We start from the raw sequence: 20,539 nt of genomic DNA, 5'->3' as shown, positions 1-20,539 counted from the left end.
TGTATCTGTGTATGTGTGTGAGTGTATATCTGTATGTGTGTGTATGTGTGTCTGTGACTGTGTGTGTATTTGTGTGTGTGTGTGTGTGTGTCTGTGTGTGTCTGTGTGTGTGTGTGTGTGTATATATCTGTGAGTGTGTGTGTGTGTGTATGTGTGTGTGTGAGTGTATGTATGTGTATCTGTGTGTGTATGTGCATATATGTGTGTGTGAGTGTATATCTGTGTGTGTGTGTGTATGTGTGTATGTGTGTGTGTGTGTGTCTGGATGTGTATGTGTCTCTCTGTGTGTGTGTCCTCTACATTTCTTCTTCTGTGTTTCTCTCCTCTCGTAAACTTCCTGCTCTAACAGGAAGATCTCTGCGGTCGTTTTCTGAAATCATCATTTATCATTTTTACTCTCCTGAAGACAAAAATCTGATGATTCATCTTTTCTCTGAGTCTCCCTGCAGGCAACACACACACACACACACACACACACACACACACACACACACACACACACACACACACACACACACACACACACTGTAATTACACCTTTGGCTTTAGGGCCGTCTGCACTGAGAACAATAACATCCTGTAAACAGCTGCTAACCCTAATTATTGATGAGCTGCTGCATGATTACATATATATATAATTATTACTGTACGGAGAAGTCACAAGCAGGTCAGAGGTCACAAGCAGGTCAGGAGGTCAGAGGTCAGAGGTCATAGGAGCTGACTCAGTGTGTTGATCAGACGTATTTCAGACTGTAGCTGCTGTGATGTTTCAGTGTTTGCAGCAGAGACTCAGTCTAAAGGAATCAGCTGTGTCATCCTGCTGCAGGTTACAGTCAGTCAGGCCGAGAGAGGAGCAACGCTGCTTTATCATAAATACATTAATAAGGATCCTGATTGACAGTCAGAGTTTTTATCGTTCATCAAATCGATCTGAAAGTGATCCATAGATATCGCTCTCCTCTATCATTATAGTTATAGTAGTGGTGTGAACCCCTCCATCTACTGCAGTTAGAAAGACATTTAAAACTATATTTATATTGATATTTATAGTTGTGGTTCTCAGTGTGGGCGGAGCTTTACAGTCCAACACTTCCTGTAGGTTTAGGGTTAGGACTGTACCATCTCATTTAGACAGAGGGGTGTTCGGCTGTTACACACGTAAGATAAAGTGTTAGTTTAACGACTACACTGTAAATCATTTAATTTAAATCATTTTAAAGGGTTAGAGTCGGGGTTAATCCCAGCCAGCAGGGCCATGTGGGTGCTGAGTGGGCCATGTGGGTTAAATGTGTGCCATGTGGGTGCTGAGTGGGCCATGTGGGGTGCTGAATGGGCTGGAACTGGGCTAATTTTGCAGGTCTCACATGGTTTCAGTAACACGGGCCCATTTAAAGTCCATTCTGATCCCACATGGGTAAACATACGGGGTCTACATGGGTCTCACCCAGTTGAGCTCCACCTGAAACCCAGTCAGAGCCCACTTGAAGCCCATATAGGCAAACACAGGTGGGGTTACCATGGAAACTGCAGACAAACCCACTTGAGATCCATATTACAGCCCAAATGTAACCCTTATGGTCGCACATGGGCATGCCCCCCCCCACCCACTCACAGAGCCACCAGGCAGCAGGATGATCAGAGAGATTCAGTCCACTCAGGGTCAAAGGTCACGGCGGTGTCTCTGTCAGGACGCCTGCAGCCGATCACAGAGCGTCACAGACCTGCACTCGTCTGAATGCTTGCTGCAGTTTCTCAGAGCGGAGCTACTGACAGGAAGTGGTCTGTCTCACTGTCTCGCTGTGTCAGACCAACAGGAAACGCATCACAGGTTATATCGTCTGTCTTTCCCATGATGCTCTCTGTCTGCAGGGCATCTGAACCCTCGGCTGTCTTAGACCTGCTTTTGGTTTGATTGATGTTAAACCTTTGCCTGTAAGCTAACGTGCCAGCCAGTCAGATGTTGAAGGGATAATTGACTCCTAATCTATTCTCCACTATGCGGCCTAGTTTGTTGTGGTTGGTCTCAATAACCCCCCCCCCCCCACCCCCCACCCAAAGTCAGCGGTTCATTCTGGAACCGGTTTTTCTGGCCGAGAGTCGATTCTTTGTCTGTCAAAACAGGAAAACCAGCTCCAAATTAACCACTGGAACTCCTTTGGTGGAAAAGGGGTATTTGTGAATAGATGAATAGATAAGGAGTTAATTATCTCTTCAACATTTGACTGACGGTGACATTCAGTCTATAGAGAACCATCTCAATCCTGTCAAGCAGCCCAAATATGTTGTGTCTGCCGTGTTTGGATGTTAATGAAGAAGTAGAGTAACAGCTGTACTGACATATAGTCTGTCTGTTGGTACGAGTCTTTATGGGAAAGCAGCAAAGTAACTGACATAAAACCTCCTCAATTACCCCTAAAACCTCCTCAGTCACCCTTAAAACCTCCTCAGTTACCCCTAAAACCTCCTCAGTCACCCCTTAAAACCTCCTCAATTGCCCCCTAAAAACTCCTCAGTTACCCTTAAAACCTCCTCAGTTACCTTTAAAACCTCATCAGTTACCTTTAAAACCTCTTCATTACCCCTTACAACCTCCTCAGCTACCCTTAAAACCTCCTCAGTTACCCCTTAAACCTCCTAAGTTACCCCTTAAAACCTCCTCAGTTACCCCTTAAAACCTCCTCAATTGCCCCCTAAAAACTCCTCAGTTACCCTTAAAACCTCCTCAGTTACCTTTAAAACCTCCTCAGTTACCCCTAAAACCTCCTCAGTTACCCTTAAAACCTCATCAGTTACCCTTAAAACCTCCTCAATTGGCCCTTAAAACCTCCTCAGTTACCTCTAAAACCTCCTCAATTGCCCCCTAAAACCTCCTCAGTTACCCTTAAAACCTCCTCAGTTACCCTTAAAACCTCAATTACCCCATAAAACCTCCTCGGTTACCCCTAAAACCTGCTCAGTTACCCTTAAAACCTCCTCAATTACCCTTAAAACCTCCTCAGTTACCCTTAAAACCTCCTCAGTCACCCTTAAAACCTCTTCAATTACCCTTAAAACCTCCTCAATTACCCTTAAAACCTCCTCAATTGCCCCCTAAAACCTCCTCAGTTACCCTTAAAACCTCCTCAGTTACCCTTAAAACCTCCTCAGTTACCCTTAAAACCTCCTCAGTTACCCTTAAAACCTCAATTACCCCCTAAATACTCCTCAGTTACCCTTAAAACCTCCTCAGTTACCCTTAAAACCTCCTCAGTTACCCCTAAAACCTCAATTACCCCCTAAAACCTCCTCAGTTACCCCTAAAACCTCAATTACCCCCTAAAACCTCATTGGTTACCCTTAAAACCTCATCAGTCATTTTGAAAGTAAAAAGCTTCTTGAAGGAGCAGAAATGGAAAATCAGATTCATAAATGAGTTTCTCCTGCTCAGATGAAAGTGGAAGAGGAGGCGCATGTGACTAAATCCTGAACCCTGCTCCTTTAATCTCAACGCTCGTTTTAGTTTCAGATGAAACGAAACCGTGAGAAATGTTTTTAAGCTGTTTCTGTTGTTTTAGAGACGAAACGATGAAGAAGAAGAGGAGAGGAGTAGAAGAGAGAAGGAGGAGAGGAGGAGAGAAGGAGAAAGAGAGGGGGAAAGGAGGAGGGGAGAGGAGGAGTAGAAGAGAGAAGGAGGACAGGAGGAGAGGAGGAGAGAAGGAGAAGGAGAGTAGAAGGAGAGAAGGAGAGGAGAAGAGGAGGAGAGGAGAGGATAAGGAGAAAAGGAGAGGAGGAGAGGAGAGGAGGAACAGAGGAGGAGCAGAGGAGGAGAGGAGAGGAGAGAATGAGAGGAGGAGGAGCAGAGGAGGAAGAGAGAAGGAGAGGAGGAGAGAAGGAGAGAGGGGAGGAGAGGAGAAAAGAGGAGATGAGAGAGGAAAGGAGAGGAGAAAAGGAGAGAGGAGAGAAGGAGAGAGGAGAGGAGGAGAGGAGAGGAGAGGAGAAGGAGAGGAGAGGAGGAGGAGCAGAGGAGGAGGAGAGGAGGAGGAGCTGAGGAGGAGCTGAGGAGAGGAGAGGAGAGGAGAGGAGAAGGAGAGGAGGAGAGTAGAGGAGGAGCAGAGGAGGAGAGGAGAGGAGAGAATGAGAGGAGGAGGAGCAGAGGAGGAAGAGAGAAGAAGAGGAGCAGAGGAGAAGGAGAGGAGGAGAGGGCAGAGGAGTAGAGGAGGAGTAGAGGAGAAGGAGAGGAGAGGAGAGGAGGAGAGAAGGAGAGAGGGGAGGAGAGGAGAGGAGAGGAGAGGAGAGAAGGAGAGAGGAGAGAAGGATCCGAGGAGAGGAGAGGAGAGGAGGAGAGGAGGAGAGGAGGAGCAGGTGGAGGAGAGGAGGAGCAGGTGGTAAACAGTGAAACAGGTTGAGTGTGTTTAACAGGAAGCAGCTCTGTGAGGAATGTTGGTGAAACTGCTGCTGAGATTAAAAAGATGTGTTCAATGATTAAAGCTAACAGACTCTGAGCTTCATTTAAACCCTGAGACATGATCCAGATGTTCTGAGACATGATCCAGATGTTCTGAAACATGATCCAGATGTTCAGAAACATGATCCAGATGTTCTGAAACATGATCCAGATGTTCTGAAACATGATCCAGATGTTCTGAAACATGATCCAGATGTTCTGAAACATGATCCAGATGCACTGAAACATGATCCAGATGTTCTGAAACACGATCCAGATGTTCTGAAACACGATCCAGATGTTCAGAGCAGCTGTGTGTTTAATAGTTTAAGAGTCTGATGAGTTTCTAACGAGCAGCTTTTAAAGACTTTAACTTTCTCTTTTCATCTCATTTACCATTAAAACCTCCTCAATTACCCCTAAAACCTCCTCAGTTACCCTTAAAACCTCCTCAGTTACCTTTAAAACCTCCTCAGTTACCCCTAAAACCTCCTCAGTTACCCTTAAAACCTCCTCAGTTACCCCTAAAACCTCCTCAATTACCCTTAAAACCTCCTCAATTACCTTTAAAACCTCTTCAATTGCCCCCTAAAACCTCCTCAATTACCCTTAAAACCTCCTCAATTACCTTTAAAACCTCTTCAATTGCCCCCTAAAACCTCCTCAGTTACCCCTAAAACCTCCTCAATTACCCTTAAAACCTCCTCAGTTACCTTTAAAACCTCTTCAATTGCCCCCTAAAACCTCCTCAGTTACCCTTAAAACCTCCTCAATTGCCCTTAAAACCTCCTCAGTTACCCCTAAAACCTCCTCAGTTACCCTTAAAACCTCTTCAATTACCCTTAAAACCTCCTCAGTTACCCTTACAACCTTCTCAATTACCCTTAAAACCTCCTTGGTTACCCCTAAAACCTCCTCAGTTACCCTTAAAACCTCTTCAGTTACCCCTAAAACCTCCTCAGTTACCCTTAAAACCTCCTCAGTTACCCTTAAAACCTCCTCAATTACCCTTAAAACCTCTTCAATTACCCTTAAAACCTCCTCAGTTACCCTTACAACCTTCTCAATTACCCTTAAAACCTCCTTGGTTACCCCTAAAACCTCCTCAGTTACCCATAAAACCTTCTCAATTACCCTTAAAACCTCCTCAGTTACCCCTAAAACCTCCTCATTTACTCTTAAAACCTCCTCAATTACCCTTAAAACCTCCTCGGTTACCCCTAAAACCTCCTCAGTTACTCCTTAAAACCTCCTCGGTTACCCCTTAAAACCTCCTCAGTTACCCTTAAAACCTCCTCAATTACCCTTAACACCTCCTCAGTTACCCTTAAAACCTCCTCAATTACCCTTAAAACCTCCTCAGTTACCCTTAAAACCTCCTCAGTTACCCTTAAAACCTCTTCAGTTACCCTTAAAACCTCCTCAATTACCCTTAAAACCTCTTCAGTTACCCTTAAAACCTCCTCAATTACCCTTAAAACCTCCTCGGTTACCCCTTAAAACCTCCTCAGTTACCCTTAAAACCTCTTAAGTTACCCCTAAAACCTCCTCAGTTGCCCTTACAACCTCCTCAATTACCCTTAAAACCTCTTCAGTTACCCTTAAAACCTCTTCAGTTACCCTTAAAACCTCTTAAGTTACCCCTAAAACCTCCTCAGTTACTCTTAAAACCTTCTCAATTACCCTTAAAACCTCCTCAATTACTCTTAAAACCTCAGCAGTTACCCTTAAAACCTCCTCAATTACTCTTAAAACCTTCTCAATTACCCTTAAAACCTCCTCAGTTACCCTTAAAACCTCCTCAGTTACCCCTAAAACCTCCTCAATTACCCTTAAAACCTCCTCAATTACTCTTAAAACCTCCTCAATTACCCTTAAAACCTCGTCAGCTACCCTTAAAACCTCCTCAGTTACCCTTAAAACCTCCTCAATTACCCTTAAAAACTCTCTTTATCTCTTCATCTCTCACTTCTTCACATAATAAACTATCTCAGATTTCATCTCTCTGAGTTTAATAACAACTCTTCACTCACTAATAATTACTTCATATCCACAAACCACAAACAGTAGAAATAATAAAGCATTTAAAATCAAATAAAAAGGTTAATATAGAATCATCCTCACGTTTCTCTGCTGGCTTCACTTTGATTTTCATTTCGTGGAAACTTAAATTCTGTTAAATGATGATAAAGACTCAGACTGGTGATAATAAATCATAGTGTGCGTCATGTCTGACTTCACATGCTGCTGGAGTTAAACAGTCTCACCTCCGCTGGGAGCCGCCGGCTGCTGCTCTGCGCGTGTCCGCTCCGCGCTGCCTCCTCTCCGGCGGAGTTCTCCTGCTCCTCCCCGGCCTCCTGCTCCTCTCCGCCGGCCTGCTCCTCCGTCCGCTGCCGCTTGGCCGCCCGGTAGTATCCTCCTCCTCCTCCTCCTCCTCCTCCTCCGTCTGCTTTCTCCTCCATCTGAGGCCGGACTGTGGACGCACTGAGGAAGACTGCTGCTGTCAGGAGGAAGAAGACGCGTCTGTGTGCAGAGATAGGAAACACGCACAGACCTCCCACTCTGACACGGATTTCAGCACCGAGCAAGAAGCAGACTGAAGCTCTAGGGCAACAAAATAATTATAATTATTATATCATTTGAATTATTATTAAGAGTATACTTACTTATAATAATGATAATAATAATAATCTTATCCTTTAGGCTTTAGTAGCTAGTAATTATAATTATAGTAAACTTATTTACAGCACAGTTCATGACCAGCTGCTGAGCATAAAAACAAAGAATAAAAATATTTGTGATAAAACAATGAAAAAAAAAACATGGATAAATATAATCTTATTTATTTAAGGCCTATATTATATTTTATAATTAATATAATCTTCATTTATTTTAGTGTACACTTATAATTATTATTATACTGATACTTCTATCCCTGGATCAAATGTAACAATAATATTAATAATAAGCTTTTTAAAAATTTAAAAATTAGGAAGGTTATTAAATATTTTTAAATTAAAGAGCTAATATTAATAAAAGTGTTTTTTTAAAAGCTGAATGAATGTCCGTGGTTGTAATGACCGCTGTAGCCTGAAGGGGGCGATGCTACGTTGAATCGTATTTTTTAGATTTCCTTCTCGCTGACACTTTGATTCGCCTCTGGTGTTTGCTCTTTTAATCTGAAACCACAGCCTACAAACAGGAAACAGGAAACAGGAAATCAGATCCACCTTCAAACAGGTCTGACATTAAATAAAGCCGCCAAACTTCTCCTCGTCGTCACGGCAGCGTTACTCACAGACTGACGCCTCCAGACATCTAAACTATGATTCATCACTTTATTTGAACTTTTGCCTCCTTTAATAAAGACTAGTGGTGGATTAATGATCAGCTGGTGACACTTTCACTATCAGTGAGTCAAATATCAACGAGCTTCAGATCAAAACGTCACAGATTCATCGATACGCAGACGACTCGCTACTAATTATTAACAGTCAATAACAAACTGTGACATTTCAGATAATCATGAATATAAATCATAAAATATAACAGTACAACCGGATCAGAGCAAAGACTGCACCACTAATGACTGGTTTGTGCTCTTGATGCGGTGTGGAGAGGCTGAATGAAGGATCTGAGCGGACCTTAAAGGATAATTACCGTTTTTTACAACCTGGACTTTATTTCTAGCATAAAATACGATCATTTACTCACCCAGACAACTTTGGAGTCATGTGGAGTCGTTCTCCAGTGGAGCGCCGAGTATATCCGTATAATGAGAGTATACGTGGGAACCGAAGCTCAGCCTCTATATAACACATTATCTGAAGCTCAGCCTCTATATAGCACATTATCTTATGCTAGAAATAAGGTCCAGGTTGTAAAAAACGGTAATTATCCTTTAAGAATGGTGCTGTGTAATCGTTTGACTCAACCCTGAATGCTTTGTTTTAATTGTTTCTTTGTTTGCATAAATAAATATCTATTTTTATACTTAAACCACTTAAACCACTATCTGTGTCTGGGTGCATTCGTCCTTAAACTATTTCTCTGGGGGCGAAACTCCCCCAGGTGGTGTAGTTTAAAGTACTCAAATTTTATTCTTCCAATTAATTAGTTTATTCCACCCGCCCTCCATTCCTGCCACATAAAGAAACCTAAAAACTACCAAAAAGAGATGCAAAAAATACTAAAAGAGACACAAATTTACTAAATAAACCTAAAAACTACCAAAAGAGACATAAAAATGACTAAAATCAACCTCCAGTTAGTTTGAGTAACAGCTGCCATCTGGTTACCATGGCAACATAGAGATGGAGAGACGAAAGAGACTCAAAACTACCATAAAGAGACATTTCCATCATTATGTCTGTGTTATATTTTCATGTCTGAGGTAAAACATGATATTGTGTGATAGGAGATGTTTAGTCTCTCTGCTCTGAAACATGAATCAAGCTTTAAGCACATTTATTGATCAGTCAGATTATTTACTATGAATCAACATTTGGTATAAACACTTTTTATGAGCAGAACAAACTGTGAGGAGAGAATATGATTAACTTTATTACTGATGGTGTTGATCATTATCGTTCAGCATCATGACGCACCCGTTGACTTTATCATAAACATGGATCAGCTGTTTACATGCCACAGAGTCACGTTAACACAATCTGCTCGTCTGACTCGGAGAAAACAAGATAATAAACATCACAGCTGCTCATGTTACTTCATATTTTACATACTTGTACTTTACTGCAGTACATTTGTGTATCAGAACTTTGTTGTTGCTTCTTTCCCATTAATCATCTCAGCAGCCCTCACATTTATCTGCTGACCCTTTGGAGGGGCCCCACCCCTAGGTTGGGAACCACTGGACTAAACTAGCTAACTGTATATAAAGTAGTTTAAACTAGCTAACTGTATATAAAGTAGTATAAACTAGCTAACTGTATATAAAGTAGTATAAACTAGCTAACTGTATATAAAGTAGTGTAAACTAGCTAACTGTATATAAAGTAGTGTAAAGTAGCTAACTGTATATAAAGTAGTGTAAACTAGCTAACTGTATATAAAGTAGTGTAAAGTAGCTAACTGTATATAAAGTAGTGTAAACTAGCTAACTGTATATAAAGTAGTATAAACTAGCTAACCGTATATAAAGTAGTGTAAAGTAGCTAACTGTATATAAAGTAGTATAAACTAGCTAACCGTATATAAAGTAGTGTAAAGTAGCTAACTGTATATAAAGTAGTATAAACTAGCTAACCGTATATAAAGTAGTATAAACTAGCTAACCGTATATAAAGTAGTATAAACTAGCTAACCGTATATAAAGTAGTGTAAACTAGCTAACTGTATATAAAGTAGTATAAACTAGCTAACTGTATATAAAGTAGTGTAAACTAGCTAACCGTATATAAAGTAGTATAAACTAGCTAACTGTATATGAAGTAGTGTAAACTAGCTAACTGTATATGGGAGTGTACCTATGTTCCCCGGGTCCTATGTTCCCCGATCGCGGCTAACTCAGTTGCTAGCTCAGCGGCTAACTCCGCTGTTAGCTTGGCGGCTAGCTCGGATGCTAATTCGGCTGCTAACTGGCTAACTGTAGACAGGATCATCCCTATGTTCCCCGGTCACATACAAAGCGGGGAGCATAGGGATGATCCCACCGTATATAAAGTAGTATAAACTAGCTAACTGTATATAAAGTAGTATAAACTAGCTAACTGTACATAAAGTAGTATAAACTAGCTAACTGTATATAAAGTAGTATAAACTAGCTAACTGTACATAAAGTAGTGTAAACTAGCTAACTGTATATAAAGTAGTATAAACTAGCTAACTGTATATAATCTAATGATGTCATATATAATAATATATCAGATGTTGATTTAATGTTTATGTGCATTTTGTTTTTCTGACATTGTGAGACATCATGTCAGTAATAAATCTCTGTACTGCTGCTCTCTGCTGTCCTCTAAAGTAAAATATGAGTTTATAAAAACTGAAACAGAACTGCTGACTAATAATTATTGATTTGGTTTTATTATTGATTATTGACCTGATGAAGAAAAAGATTATTATTCTACAAACTGAAGCCTTTAAGGTCAGCTTGTTGTTTGCAGCAGGAAACTTTCAGTGCTTTTATTTCTGACAGCATTTTTTGTTGAATATATATTGATTATAGATGTATTTCAGTGTTTTATGCTCTGTGTGAACACATATTAGAGATTGAAGTGCGTAAAATGAGTTTTGTTGCATGTTTGTGTTTAAGTGAGAGACAGATGTGTCAGTTTGATTGCTGCAGGGAACCAATCAGAAACAGGAGGGACAATGTCTGTGCATCTGCAGTGAGAGGCCTGCAGGTGGAGACACACACACACACACACACACACACACACACACACAGGATGTCAGATTCGCCTGCAGCCACAGTTGTTGTAATGTGTGAATACCAAAAACATGCAACCTATTATTTTGTGCTGAGTATATTTAAAACATTTCAATTTCACCATTTAAACATGTTGAATTCATTATATTCATTCTATATAATATTTACCTGGACCATAAAACAGTGACTGTGAATTATGAACAACATATATAGGATTAATAAAATATACAAACATCTGGACATGTGACCAATCAACCGAAAGGGTCCGGTCATATGATCCTCAGACGGGAAGCAGGTGACCAACAGATTGAAGGAGAATTAAAGATATAAAAGCTTGTCTGACTGTGTTAGTGAAGAAGATTCCTGGATTTTACTCTCAGTCCTGAACACAGAGAAGAGTTTTCAGTCTGAAGTTTGTCCTCTTTGTTCATTGATATGAATTTGACTCTCCCTCCTACAGAGGAACCAGAGAGACTGAGGAACCAAAGCCGACCCAAAACCCAGCACACAGAAGTTCAGTGAATGTGGTGTTGAAGGTGTGGAGGTGGATCAGTGTGTCAGAGGAGACTCTGTAGAAGAAGGCCAGAGTGCCAGCAGGACAGTCCACATACACTGCTACTCTGTCAGAGACAGAGGAGGAGGAGATGGATGTTTCTCTGTTATTGTGCCAGACAGAGTAACGACCATTAGAGCAGCTCAGACTCCAGGACTGATCATTCAATCCAAACCCACAGTCATCACTGTATCCTTTCCTGCTGATTCTTCTGTAACTCACTGATATATAAACGCTTCTTCTCCACTCGACCTCCCAGTAACAGCGACCAGTCAGAACATTTCTACACAGCAGCTGAGGCCAGGAGTCAAATCTGTCTGGATGATCAGGATATGACTGATCCTTCTTCACATTTGTCACCTTCGTGTTGTTATCAGACAGTTTGAGTTCTCTGTTCATTGTGTTTGGATCCAGTTCCAGTTCACAGGCATCTGATGGAGAGAACGAGACACAATACAGCTGCAGTTTATCATCTGTTGATTTATGAACTACTTTACTGAAACCGTTCAAACTTAAAGCGTCTCCATGACGACTGTGTTGGCCTCATACCAGCAGACAGAAGCAGGTGTGCACACAGTCACACAGCCTGATAACAAAGGCTGCATCTCAACTCTCTTATTTCATATTTCCTCCTCCATCCTGCCTGAACAGGAAGTTGTTCTGGTCCTCCATTTAACGTTGGTCCCAAGTCTTTCTACAGTATTTCTGCTCTGAGGAAATGTGAGAGCAGCCTTCACTCAAGTCTTTTAGCGGCTCACACGCCTCCTTATTTATTGATGAGCTGCTGCAGCTGATCACACTGATCTGATTCATCACAACATCTCTGCTGTTTCACTATTTTAGACCTGATGTTTCCTCTTTATGTTCCTTCTGCTAACAGGAAGTTGAATCTTTTTCTCATTTATTTGATGTTTGTACTCATTCAGTAACTTTTGGACTCAGATGTTCTTATTAATGTGGAGACTCAGAAAGTTTTGCTTCCTATTACAGAGAGTCTGCTCTTATTTTTGAATGGAGAGTCTAACAACAGTGAGGTTGATAACTTGATCTTTTATGCAAACATCATATTCACTCATTCACATTTCTTCATTTTCTTCCAAACAAAAACTAGTTTGATGTTGAACTTCAGACTTTCTCTGATTCTGTCTGCAGAGTCTCCAAAAACTAAAAAGCTTTAAAGACGTTTCATCTTTTCACAAACATTGTGATGTCATCGTCACTTTTTTATAAGTTTCTTTTATAATGTATTGTTTCATATAGTATAATTTAGGGCTGGACAATATATCGATATTATATTGATATCGTCTAGGATTTGGATATTATAATATGGTGATACAGCATCAGTGTTTCTTTTCCTGGTTTTAAAGGCTGATTACAGTAAAATGATGTAATGTTGTGAACTGACCAGATATATCCACATTACTGATTATTATTTATCAAACATCTCATTGTGTTAGTATTTAGTGAAAGCATAGTCAACATTTAATTTCTATGTTTACTTTGCACCATTGTTAAGCATTTCTTTAATGTTAATCTACATTTAGACTTGTACATTTATTTATTGGGGTGTTTTTAAAGGTTGTGTTGACATTTCTTTTCCTTGTCTACCTTGATTGATAACTGAGGTGATTAAAATCAGAGGAAGTTTACAATAAATGTATCAAATAATTTTTTTATTGTGAATCAGCTTTCAGCCAAATCACCCACCGATAGTACAATTTATTTATATTTAATTATTTTATATTTTCTACAATAAAACCTGTTATTTGTACTGTATATCACTGTTAATAAAGTTTATTTAAAAAAACCTGTTGAAACAGACACACACACACACACACACATTCCTGATCTCTAATTGATAATGTCTCCTGTGAGACATCAGCATAATAACACCTAATTATTCATTCATATTCATGTTTGTATTGATTTTTAATGATTATCTTTGATAACTATTACTTATTGCTGATAATCAAACCTGCTCCTACTGAGTCCCAACAACTGAGACATCACTGAGGAAGACCATGAGATGTGACTGAAAGCTTTGGACATACAGAGTAAGTGGACCTTTAACAGTTCAGTTAGAACATGACCAGTCAACATGACAGTGATATTCAGTAATATTCATGTTTGTTCATCAGGTTTGGTGTAAATTGAAGGTCTTTGCACATCAAGTCTGTTATTTTCATCTCAAACTGTCGTCTGTTACAAACACATTTTAGTCCAAATGCTCCAAACAGCTGAAATCAGTATGAATGAATGAACTTTATCTGCAGGAGAGACATGAGGGACATTTTGGAGCAGGTAGCGCCACCATGTGGACATTTATAAAGCATTTCTCTTTTAACTCCTGAACTGTGATCAACAGAAGGACATTACTGTTTCATGGATTCATTGGTTCAAGATAAATGTCAGTTTAGGCCACGCCCATTTCTGACTAAACGCATTTTCCATCATTTTGAACCTTTTTCACTTCTTTTACATATTTCATCCAGTTTTTCTCAAAGTTCTCATGAATCAAACTGAAAACACACTCACACTTCCTCACACCAGGTTTCAGTCTCTGCGGTCCACCATGGTCCATCCTGGAGGAAGAGACAAAGACACAATCAGCTTCATACACCTTCACTCATAACCACCATTAAACATCAACCACAGTCCCTCAGTTAGTCAGAGTGTCTGTCTATCTGTCCATACCTGAGAGTGTCCATACCTGAGAGTGTCCAGTCTCCAGTGTGGATCCTCCAGTCCAGCAGACAGAAGCTTCTCTCCTGAGTCTCCTGGATGATTGTAGCTCAGGTCCAGCTCTCTCAGATGGGAGGGGTTGGCACTCAGAGCTGAGGCCAGAGAAGCACAGCCTTCCTCTGTGATCAGACATCCTGACAGACTGAACACACACAACACTTCATGTAATGAGTTTAAAAACATTCTCAACTCAATAAACAGGATTTTGTCCTTCAGGCCTTTATATTCACACTCAGCGCCCCCTGCTGTATGTTTAGGTTAGTAGGAGAGGGTTAGGGTTAGAGTTGAGAAGATTTAATAGAAATGTAATGATGCTTACAGTATGCACATTGAGTCTTCATTAAAGATTAAATGACAGAAACATATTCTGACTCACATGTACTCCCTACATTTGAACACAAATATCTGGACTTTCGAATCCTCACATTCGAGTCAAACAGGCTCGTTACTTGTTTCAACCTCAGTGACTTCATAAAAAGAAGACAAGATGTGCAAAAAAAGGATAGAATTTTTTTTTTCTTTTGGTGTGTTTGCTCCCCCTGGGTGATTTAGGGTCAGAGGTCAGGGGTCACTGGGTGACTGCTCATATCTAAATGTGCTACTGAAGGAATATGACAGCAGCAGGAAGACTCTACTATATGAACACATGCTGAGCAACAACATCTCTAACAGTAACTTTATACATAATATTTATTCATATAACACAATCTATGACAGTCAGTGAAGAAAGATTAATCACATCATGTTAACGCTAACAGCCCTAATATTTAAATAACATGTATATTATTTATTTGTTTATTTGTTATATATTTATATTTATGTATATTCTGACATATGGTTTCCTTTTTTATGTGTTAAGAATGTTTGGTTTTATTATCACATGAGGTAAAAATTCATTTTTACTTTTTACTTTTTACTTTTGTACTTACATACATTTCAGAGCCTAAACTCTCTTACTTTTACTCGAGTTAAGAGTTGAATCAGTACTTTTACTTTAGTACAGACTGAGAAGATTTTTGCCACCTCTGATATTACAACACATTGGCTCAGAACGTACAGAAAGTATATTTGGTATAAGAACTCATCATGTAAACTAGAAACTGGGGAAAAAACAAAATATTACTTTATCAACATAATCATAACAAATGACCTGAGAGTTTCCAGTCCGCAATGTGGACTCTCCATTCCAGCAGAAAGCTGCTTCACTCCTGAATCCTGCAGGTTGTTGTTACTCAGGTCCAGATCTCTCAGACTAGAGGACTGGGAGCTGAGAACTGAGGACAGAGCTGCACAGCTTCTCTCTGAGAGGTTACAGTCAGTCAGTCTGGAAATATGAAGAAAAGCAAACAAAAAATAGGTTACTTAATGACAGATAGAAAGATTCCTTTATTGTCATTGTATAAAATACAACGAAATTCAAGGTAGAGAACGGAGCTCAATTAAAAAGTTATAAATAGTGAAATTTAATTAAATAGAGCCAACTATCTGAGTACATACAGAGCTTTGTTGGAGGCTTTGACCATTGGCAGCAGCCTCAGAAGAACCGCCTCTGAAGCAGAGTATTTCTTCAGGTCAAACACATCCAGATCTTTTTCTGATGGCAGTAGGAGAGTTTCCAGTGTGCAGTGTGGACTCTCCAGTGCAGCACACAGCTGCTTCACTCCTGAATGCGGCAGGTTGTTGTTCCTCAGGTCCAGATCTCTTAGACAAGAGGACTGGGAGCTGAGGACTGAGGACAGAGCAGCACAGCTTCTCTCTGAGAGGTTACAGCCATTCAACCTGAAGAATAATCAACAGAACAAAAGAAAACTATTGTAAATATGACTTGAGCAAAGATTAATCTGGATAGTTCTGTGAACACCTACAGAGCTTTGTTGGAGGCTTTGACCACTGGCAGTAGCCTCAGAAGAGCCTCCTCTGAAGCAGAGTATTTCTTCAGGTCAAACACGTCCAGATCTTTTTCTGATGACAGTAAGATGAAGACCAGAGCTGACCACTGAGCAGGAGACAGTTCATCTGTGGAAAAACTTCCTGATCTCAGGAACTGTTGGATCTCCTCCACTAGAGAACGATCATTCAGTTCATTCAGACAGTGGAACAGATTGATGCTTCTCTCTCCACACAGATTCTCATTGATCTTCTTCTTGATGTACTCAACTGTTTTCTGATTGGTCTGTAAGCTACTTCCTGTCTGTGTCAGCAGACCTCGTAAGAGAGTCTGATTGGTCTGCAGTGAAAGACCCAGGAGGAAGCGGAGGAACAAGTCCAGGTGTCCATTTGGACTCTTTAAGGCCTTGTCCACAGCACTCTGGTAGAAATGTGTTGATTTGTCTTTAAAGACTTTAGACCACCAGGATGTTGTCTGTTCTTCTGCCAGCAGATTGACTCCAGAGTTTATGAATGTCAGATGGACATGAAGAGCAGCTAGAAACTCTTGAAGGCTCAGATGGACGAAGCAGAACATCTTGTCCTGGTACAGCCCTCTCTCCTCTTTAAAGACCTGTGTGAACACTCCTGAGCACACTGAGGCTTCTCTGATATCGATGCCACACTCTGTCAGGTCTGATTCATAGAAGATCAGGTTGCCTTTCTGCAGCTGCTCAAAAGCCAGTTTTCCCAGAGACTCAATCATCTTCCTGCTCTCTGGACTCCAGTGTGGATCTGTCTCAGCTCCTCCATCATACTTGATGTTCTTCAGTTTGGACTGAATCACGAGGAAGTGGATGTACGTCTCAGTCAGGGTCTTGGGCAGCTGTCCTCCCTCTCTGCTTTTCAACACATCCTCCAGAACTGTAGCAGTGATCCAGCAGAAGACTGGGATGTGGCACATGATGTGGAGGCTTCGTGATGTCTTGATGTGGGAGATGATGGTGCTGGCCTGCTTCTCATCTCTGAATCTCTTCCTGAAGTACTCCTCCTTCTGTGGGTCAGTGAACCCTCTGACCTCTGTCACCATGCCGACACACTCTGGAGGGATCTGATTGGCTGCTGCAGGCCGTGTGGTTATCCAGAGGCGAGCGGAGGGAAGCAGTTTCCCCCTGATGAGGTTTGTCAGCAGCACATCCACTGAGGTGGACTCTGTAACATCAGTCAGGTTCTTATTGTTGTGGAAGTCCAGAGGAAGTCTACACTCATCCAGACCGTCAAAGATGAACACAACCTGGAACTCTTCAAACCTGCAGATTCCTGCATCTTTGGTTTCAGTAAAGAAGTGATGAACAAGTTCCACCAAGCTGTACTTTTTCTCTTTCACCACATTCAGCTGTCTGAAAGTGAATGGAAATGTGAAGTGTATGTCCTGGTTGGCTTTGTCTTCAGCCCAGTCCAGAGTGAACTTCTGTGTTAAGACTGTTTTCCCAATGCCAGCCACTCCCTTTGTCATCACTGTTCTGATTGGTTCACCTCTTCCAGGTGAGACTTTAAAGATGTCTTCATGTCTGATTGTTGTTTCTGGTCTGTCTGGTTTCCTGGATGCTGTTTCAATCTGTCTGACCTCATGTTCATCATTGACCTCTGCAGTCCCTCCCTCTGTGATGTAGAGCGGTGTATAGATCTGATTCAGAAGGGTTGGGTTTCCTGCCTTAGCGATCCCCTCAAACAGACACTGGAACTTCTTCTCCAGGTTCGACTTGAGTTTACGTCGACACTTTGCAGCACGAGTTCCTGAATGAACAATCAACAAAAGAAATCAGTGAGTGGATCCTACAGAAAGTCTAGAAATCTGAACATGTAAGTGTGTCTGTGTAGTTTTTCCTCCTCCATCAGTTTTATTCAGCTCATCAGTGGAGGACAAACAGCCTCTGATCTGATGCAGATGTGTGCAGCATATTTACAGCAGAGTTTGAAATATAAACCTCTCCCATGTTGCCTCCATTTCCTCTCCATCATGTTAAATCTGTTAAAATCCTCTTACTGCTCTGCAGACGCTCAGCCAGCTCCTCCTGCTTCATTCTCCTCAGGAGGTGCACTGTGATCTTCAGAAATGCGTCTCTGATGCTCCTCCTCTGCTCTTCCTCCTCACCGCCCAACACCTCCTCATCCTCACTCTGACTCTCTAAGCATTCTGGGTAATCTGGACTCAGACCCCTCTGGACTCTCTTCAGCTCGTTCTTCACAAAAGTGACGATGTTCTCCTCCAGCAGCTGGAACAGAAAGATAAAGTGAACATTTCATTTAAACTGGTAGAACACAACATGTGATTCATGTGTCAGTCTGAAGGCCTGCTGGTCTAAACAGAGCAGCATGGACACTGTTAGGACCTGAATGCTACTTTACTATTTCATCTGTGGTTGATGGAGTTAATAGTAAAAGGTGTGTTTGTACATGTACACACCATAAATATCCAGTCCAGCTGTGTTTGATGCTGCTGTGCAGACTGATCACTGGGAACCTCTGAGCTCTGCTGCTGAACTCTGTGGAGAAAACATCACGTTTAAGGACATTTAATGACTCAAATCTGCACGCAGCTTATTAAAGATGTTCTGTCATGATGACTAAATGAACTCCTGTAAATGCTGCTCTGATTACTGGATGTTAAATTCTTACCTTCCATCAGCAGGTTGTCCATCTTTAAACTTAAGAGGAAGCATCATAGACCGGTCACTCTTCATGGACACACAACTGGGTTCAGGAGAGTCTGCTCTCTGCTGCTGCATCCTGATATGAATAAAGAAGTGGACAAAAGCATGTAGTTAACACCAAAGAACTGCTACTCAGTGCCTCCACAGTTACCCAACCAGGCCAGAAGGGATATATAATCCCTCCAGTGTGTTCTGGGTCTCCTCCCAGTTGGACCTTGAACTCCTCTAAAGGGGGGAGTCCAGGAGGATCCTGACCAGTAGCCCAATCCACTTCAGCTGGCTCCTTTCCATGTGAAGGAGCAGCGGCTCTACTCCTAGCCTCCCCCGGATGTCTGAACTCCTGACCCAATCTCTAAGGTTGAGCCTAGACACTCTCTGCTTTTCCAGCATCTCATAGTTTGGGTCACTACCCAAAGCTGGTGAGCAGAGGTGAGGGTTGGGACGTAGACTGCCTGCTAAACTGAGAGCTTCACCTTCAGGCTCAGCTCTTTCTTCACCTGGTCTGGTACAAATGCCCGCATCACTGCTGATGCTGCACCGACACACCTGTCGATCTCACGCTCCATCTTACCCTCACTTGTGAACAAGACCCCCAGATACTTAAACTTCTCTGCTTGAAGCAGTGACCCCCCACCCCCCCAACCTTGAGGGGGCCGTCCACCTTTTCCAGCAGAGCACTATGGCCTCAGATTTGGAGGTGTTAACTCTCATCCTGGCTGCTTCACATTCGGCTGCAAACCGTCCCAGAGCCTGTTGGATGTCTTCACATGTAGAGTCCAACAGAACAACATCAACCGTAAACAGCAGAGAGGATATTCTGAGGTCCCCAAACTGGACTCTCTCCTCCCCCCGGCTGCACCTTGAGCCTCTGTCCATGAAGATCACAAACAGGATCAGAGACCAGGGACAGCCCTGATGGAGCCCAACACCCACTGAGACCAGGTCTGACTTACTGCAGAGGATGTGAACACAGCTCTCACAGCGGTTGTACAGGGACCCAATGGCTCGCAGCAGAGACTCTGGTACCCCAAACTCCAACAACACCTCCCACAAAATCCCCCGAGGGACACGGTCCTAAGCCTTCTCCAAGTCCACAAAGCACATGTAGACTGGATGTGTAAACTCCCATGACCCCTCCAGTATCCCTGCAGGTTGAAGATGTGGTCTACTGTTCCACGGACAGAATCCACATCGCTCCTCCTGAATCAGAGGTTCGACAATCGGCCAACCATTTTTAAATTCTTACCTTACATCAGCAGGTTGTCCATCTTTAAACTTAACAAGACCATCCATAGACCAGTCACTCTTCATGGACACACAGCTGGGTTCAGGAGAGTCTGCTCTCTGCTGCTGCATCCTGATACAAACAAACAACAAATCAAAGAGTTTAAAAAGATGAATTTTGAGCAGACTGTCAGCAGCTGAAGTTTTAGAAGCAGAATGAAAATCAGTAAGAAGACAGTGGATGAGAAACGTTCTCCTGTTCATCAAAATGTCATCTGATGAAAGATGCTGTCTCATCTTAGTTGATTAGTTGACTAATCAGTGGTTGAGCTCTTTGTTAACTCACAAAGTTAGTAGTTCATTCTGAGTTATTGTGACTTATTATTCAGTAGTTGAGTGTCAGATGTGACAGTGAGTGTGAATAATGATGGTGGAGTGATGTGAGTGGAGAACAGTGATGGACAGTTAGAGATCCTCATCTCACCTCTGAGCTTTGGTCTGGCTGTCATGTTCCCCACACAGAGAGCTTTTAGAGGGAGGGACTCCCTCCTCTCTGTCCTCACTCTGATCCATAGCAGAGAAACAGCTGCTGGGAGAGCTGCACTCACTCACTACAACATGGA

At 41.8% G+C, this 20,539-nt stretch overlaps 1 protein-coding gene across 1 annotated transcript in view; it reads right to left on the bottom strand.

Moving 5' to 3' along the window:
* LOC128378299 (neoverrucotoxin subunit beta-like) overlaps positions 1 to 15,623 on the bottom strand; it is a 151,373-nt gene extending 135,750 nt beyond the window's left edge. Inside the window, exons 1-3 of the mRNA XM_053337770.1 lie at positions 15,610 to 15,623; positions 15,263 to 15,436; positions 14,081 to 14,254 (exon numbers count right to left, since the gene is read on the bottom strand). Coding sequence (XP_053193745.1) covers positions 14,081 to 14,254; positions 15,263 to 15,297 — 209 coding nt within the window. The 5' untranslated portion in view covers positions 15,298 to 15,436; positions 15,610 to 15,623. The remainder of the gene's footprint in view (positions 1 to 14,080; positions 14,255 to 15,262; positions 15,437 to 15,609) is intronic.
* Between the last annotated feature and the right edge of the window lie 4,916 nt (positions 15,624 to 20,539).

This window comes from Scomber japonicus, chromosome 2 (genome assembly GCF_027409825.1).
Source record: "Scomber japonicus isolate fScoJap1 chromosome 2, fScoJap1.pri, whole genome shotgun sequence".
Taxonomy (NCBI): Eukaryota; Metazoa; Chordata; class Actinopteri; order Scombriformes; family Scombridae; genus Scomber; species Scomber japonicus.
The sequence above is the reverse complement of the archived record's forward strand: the minus strand, read 5'-3'. Positions and strand labels throughout refer to the sequence as shown.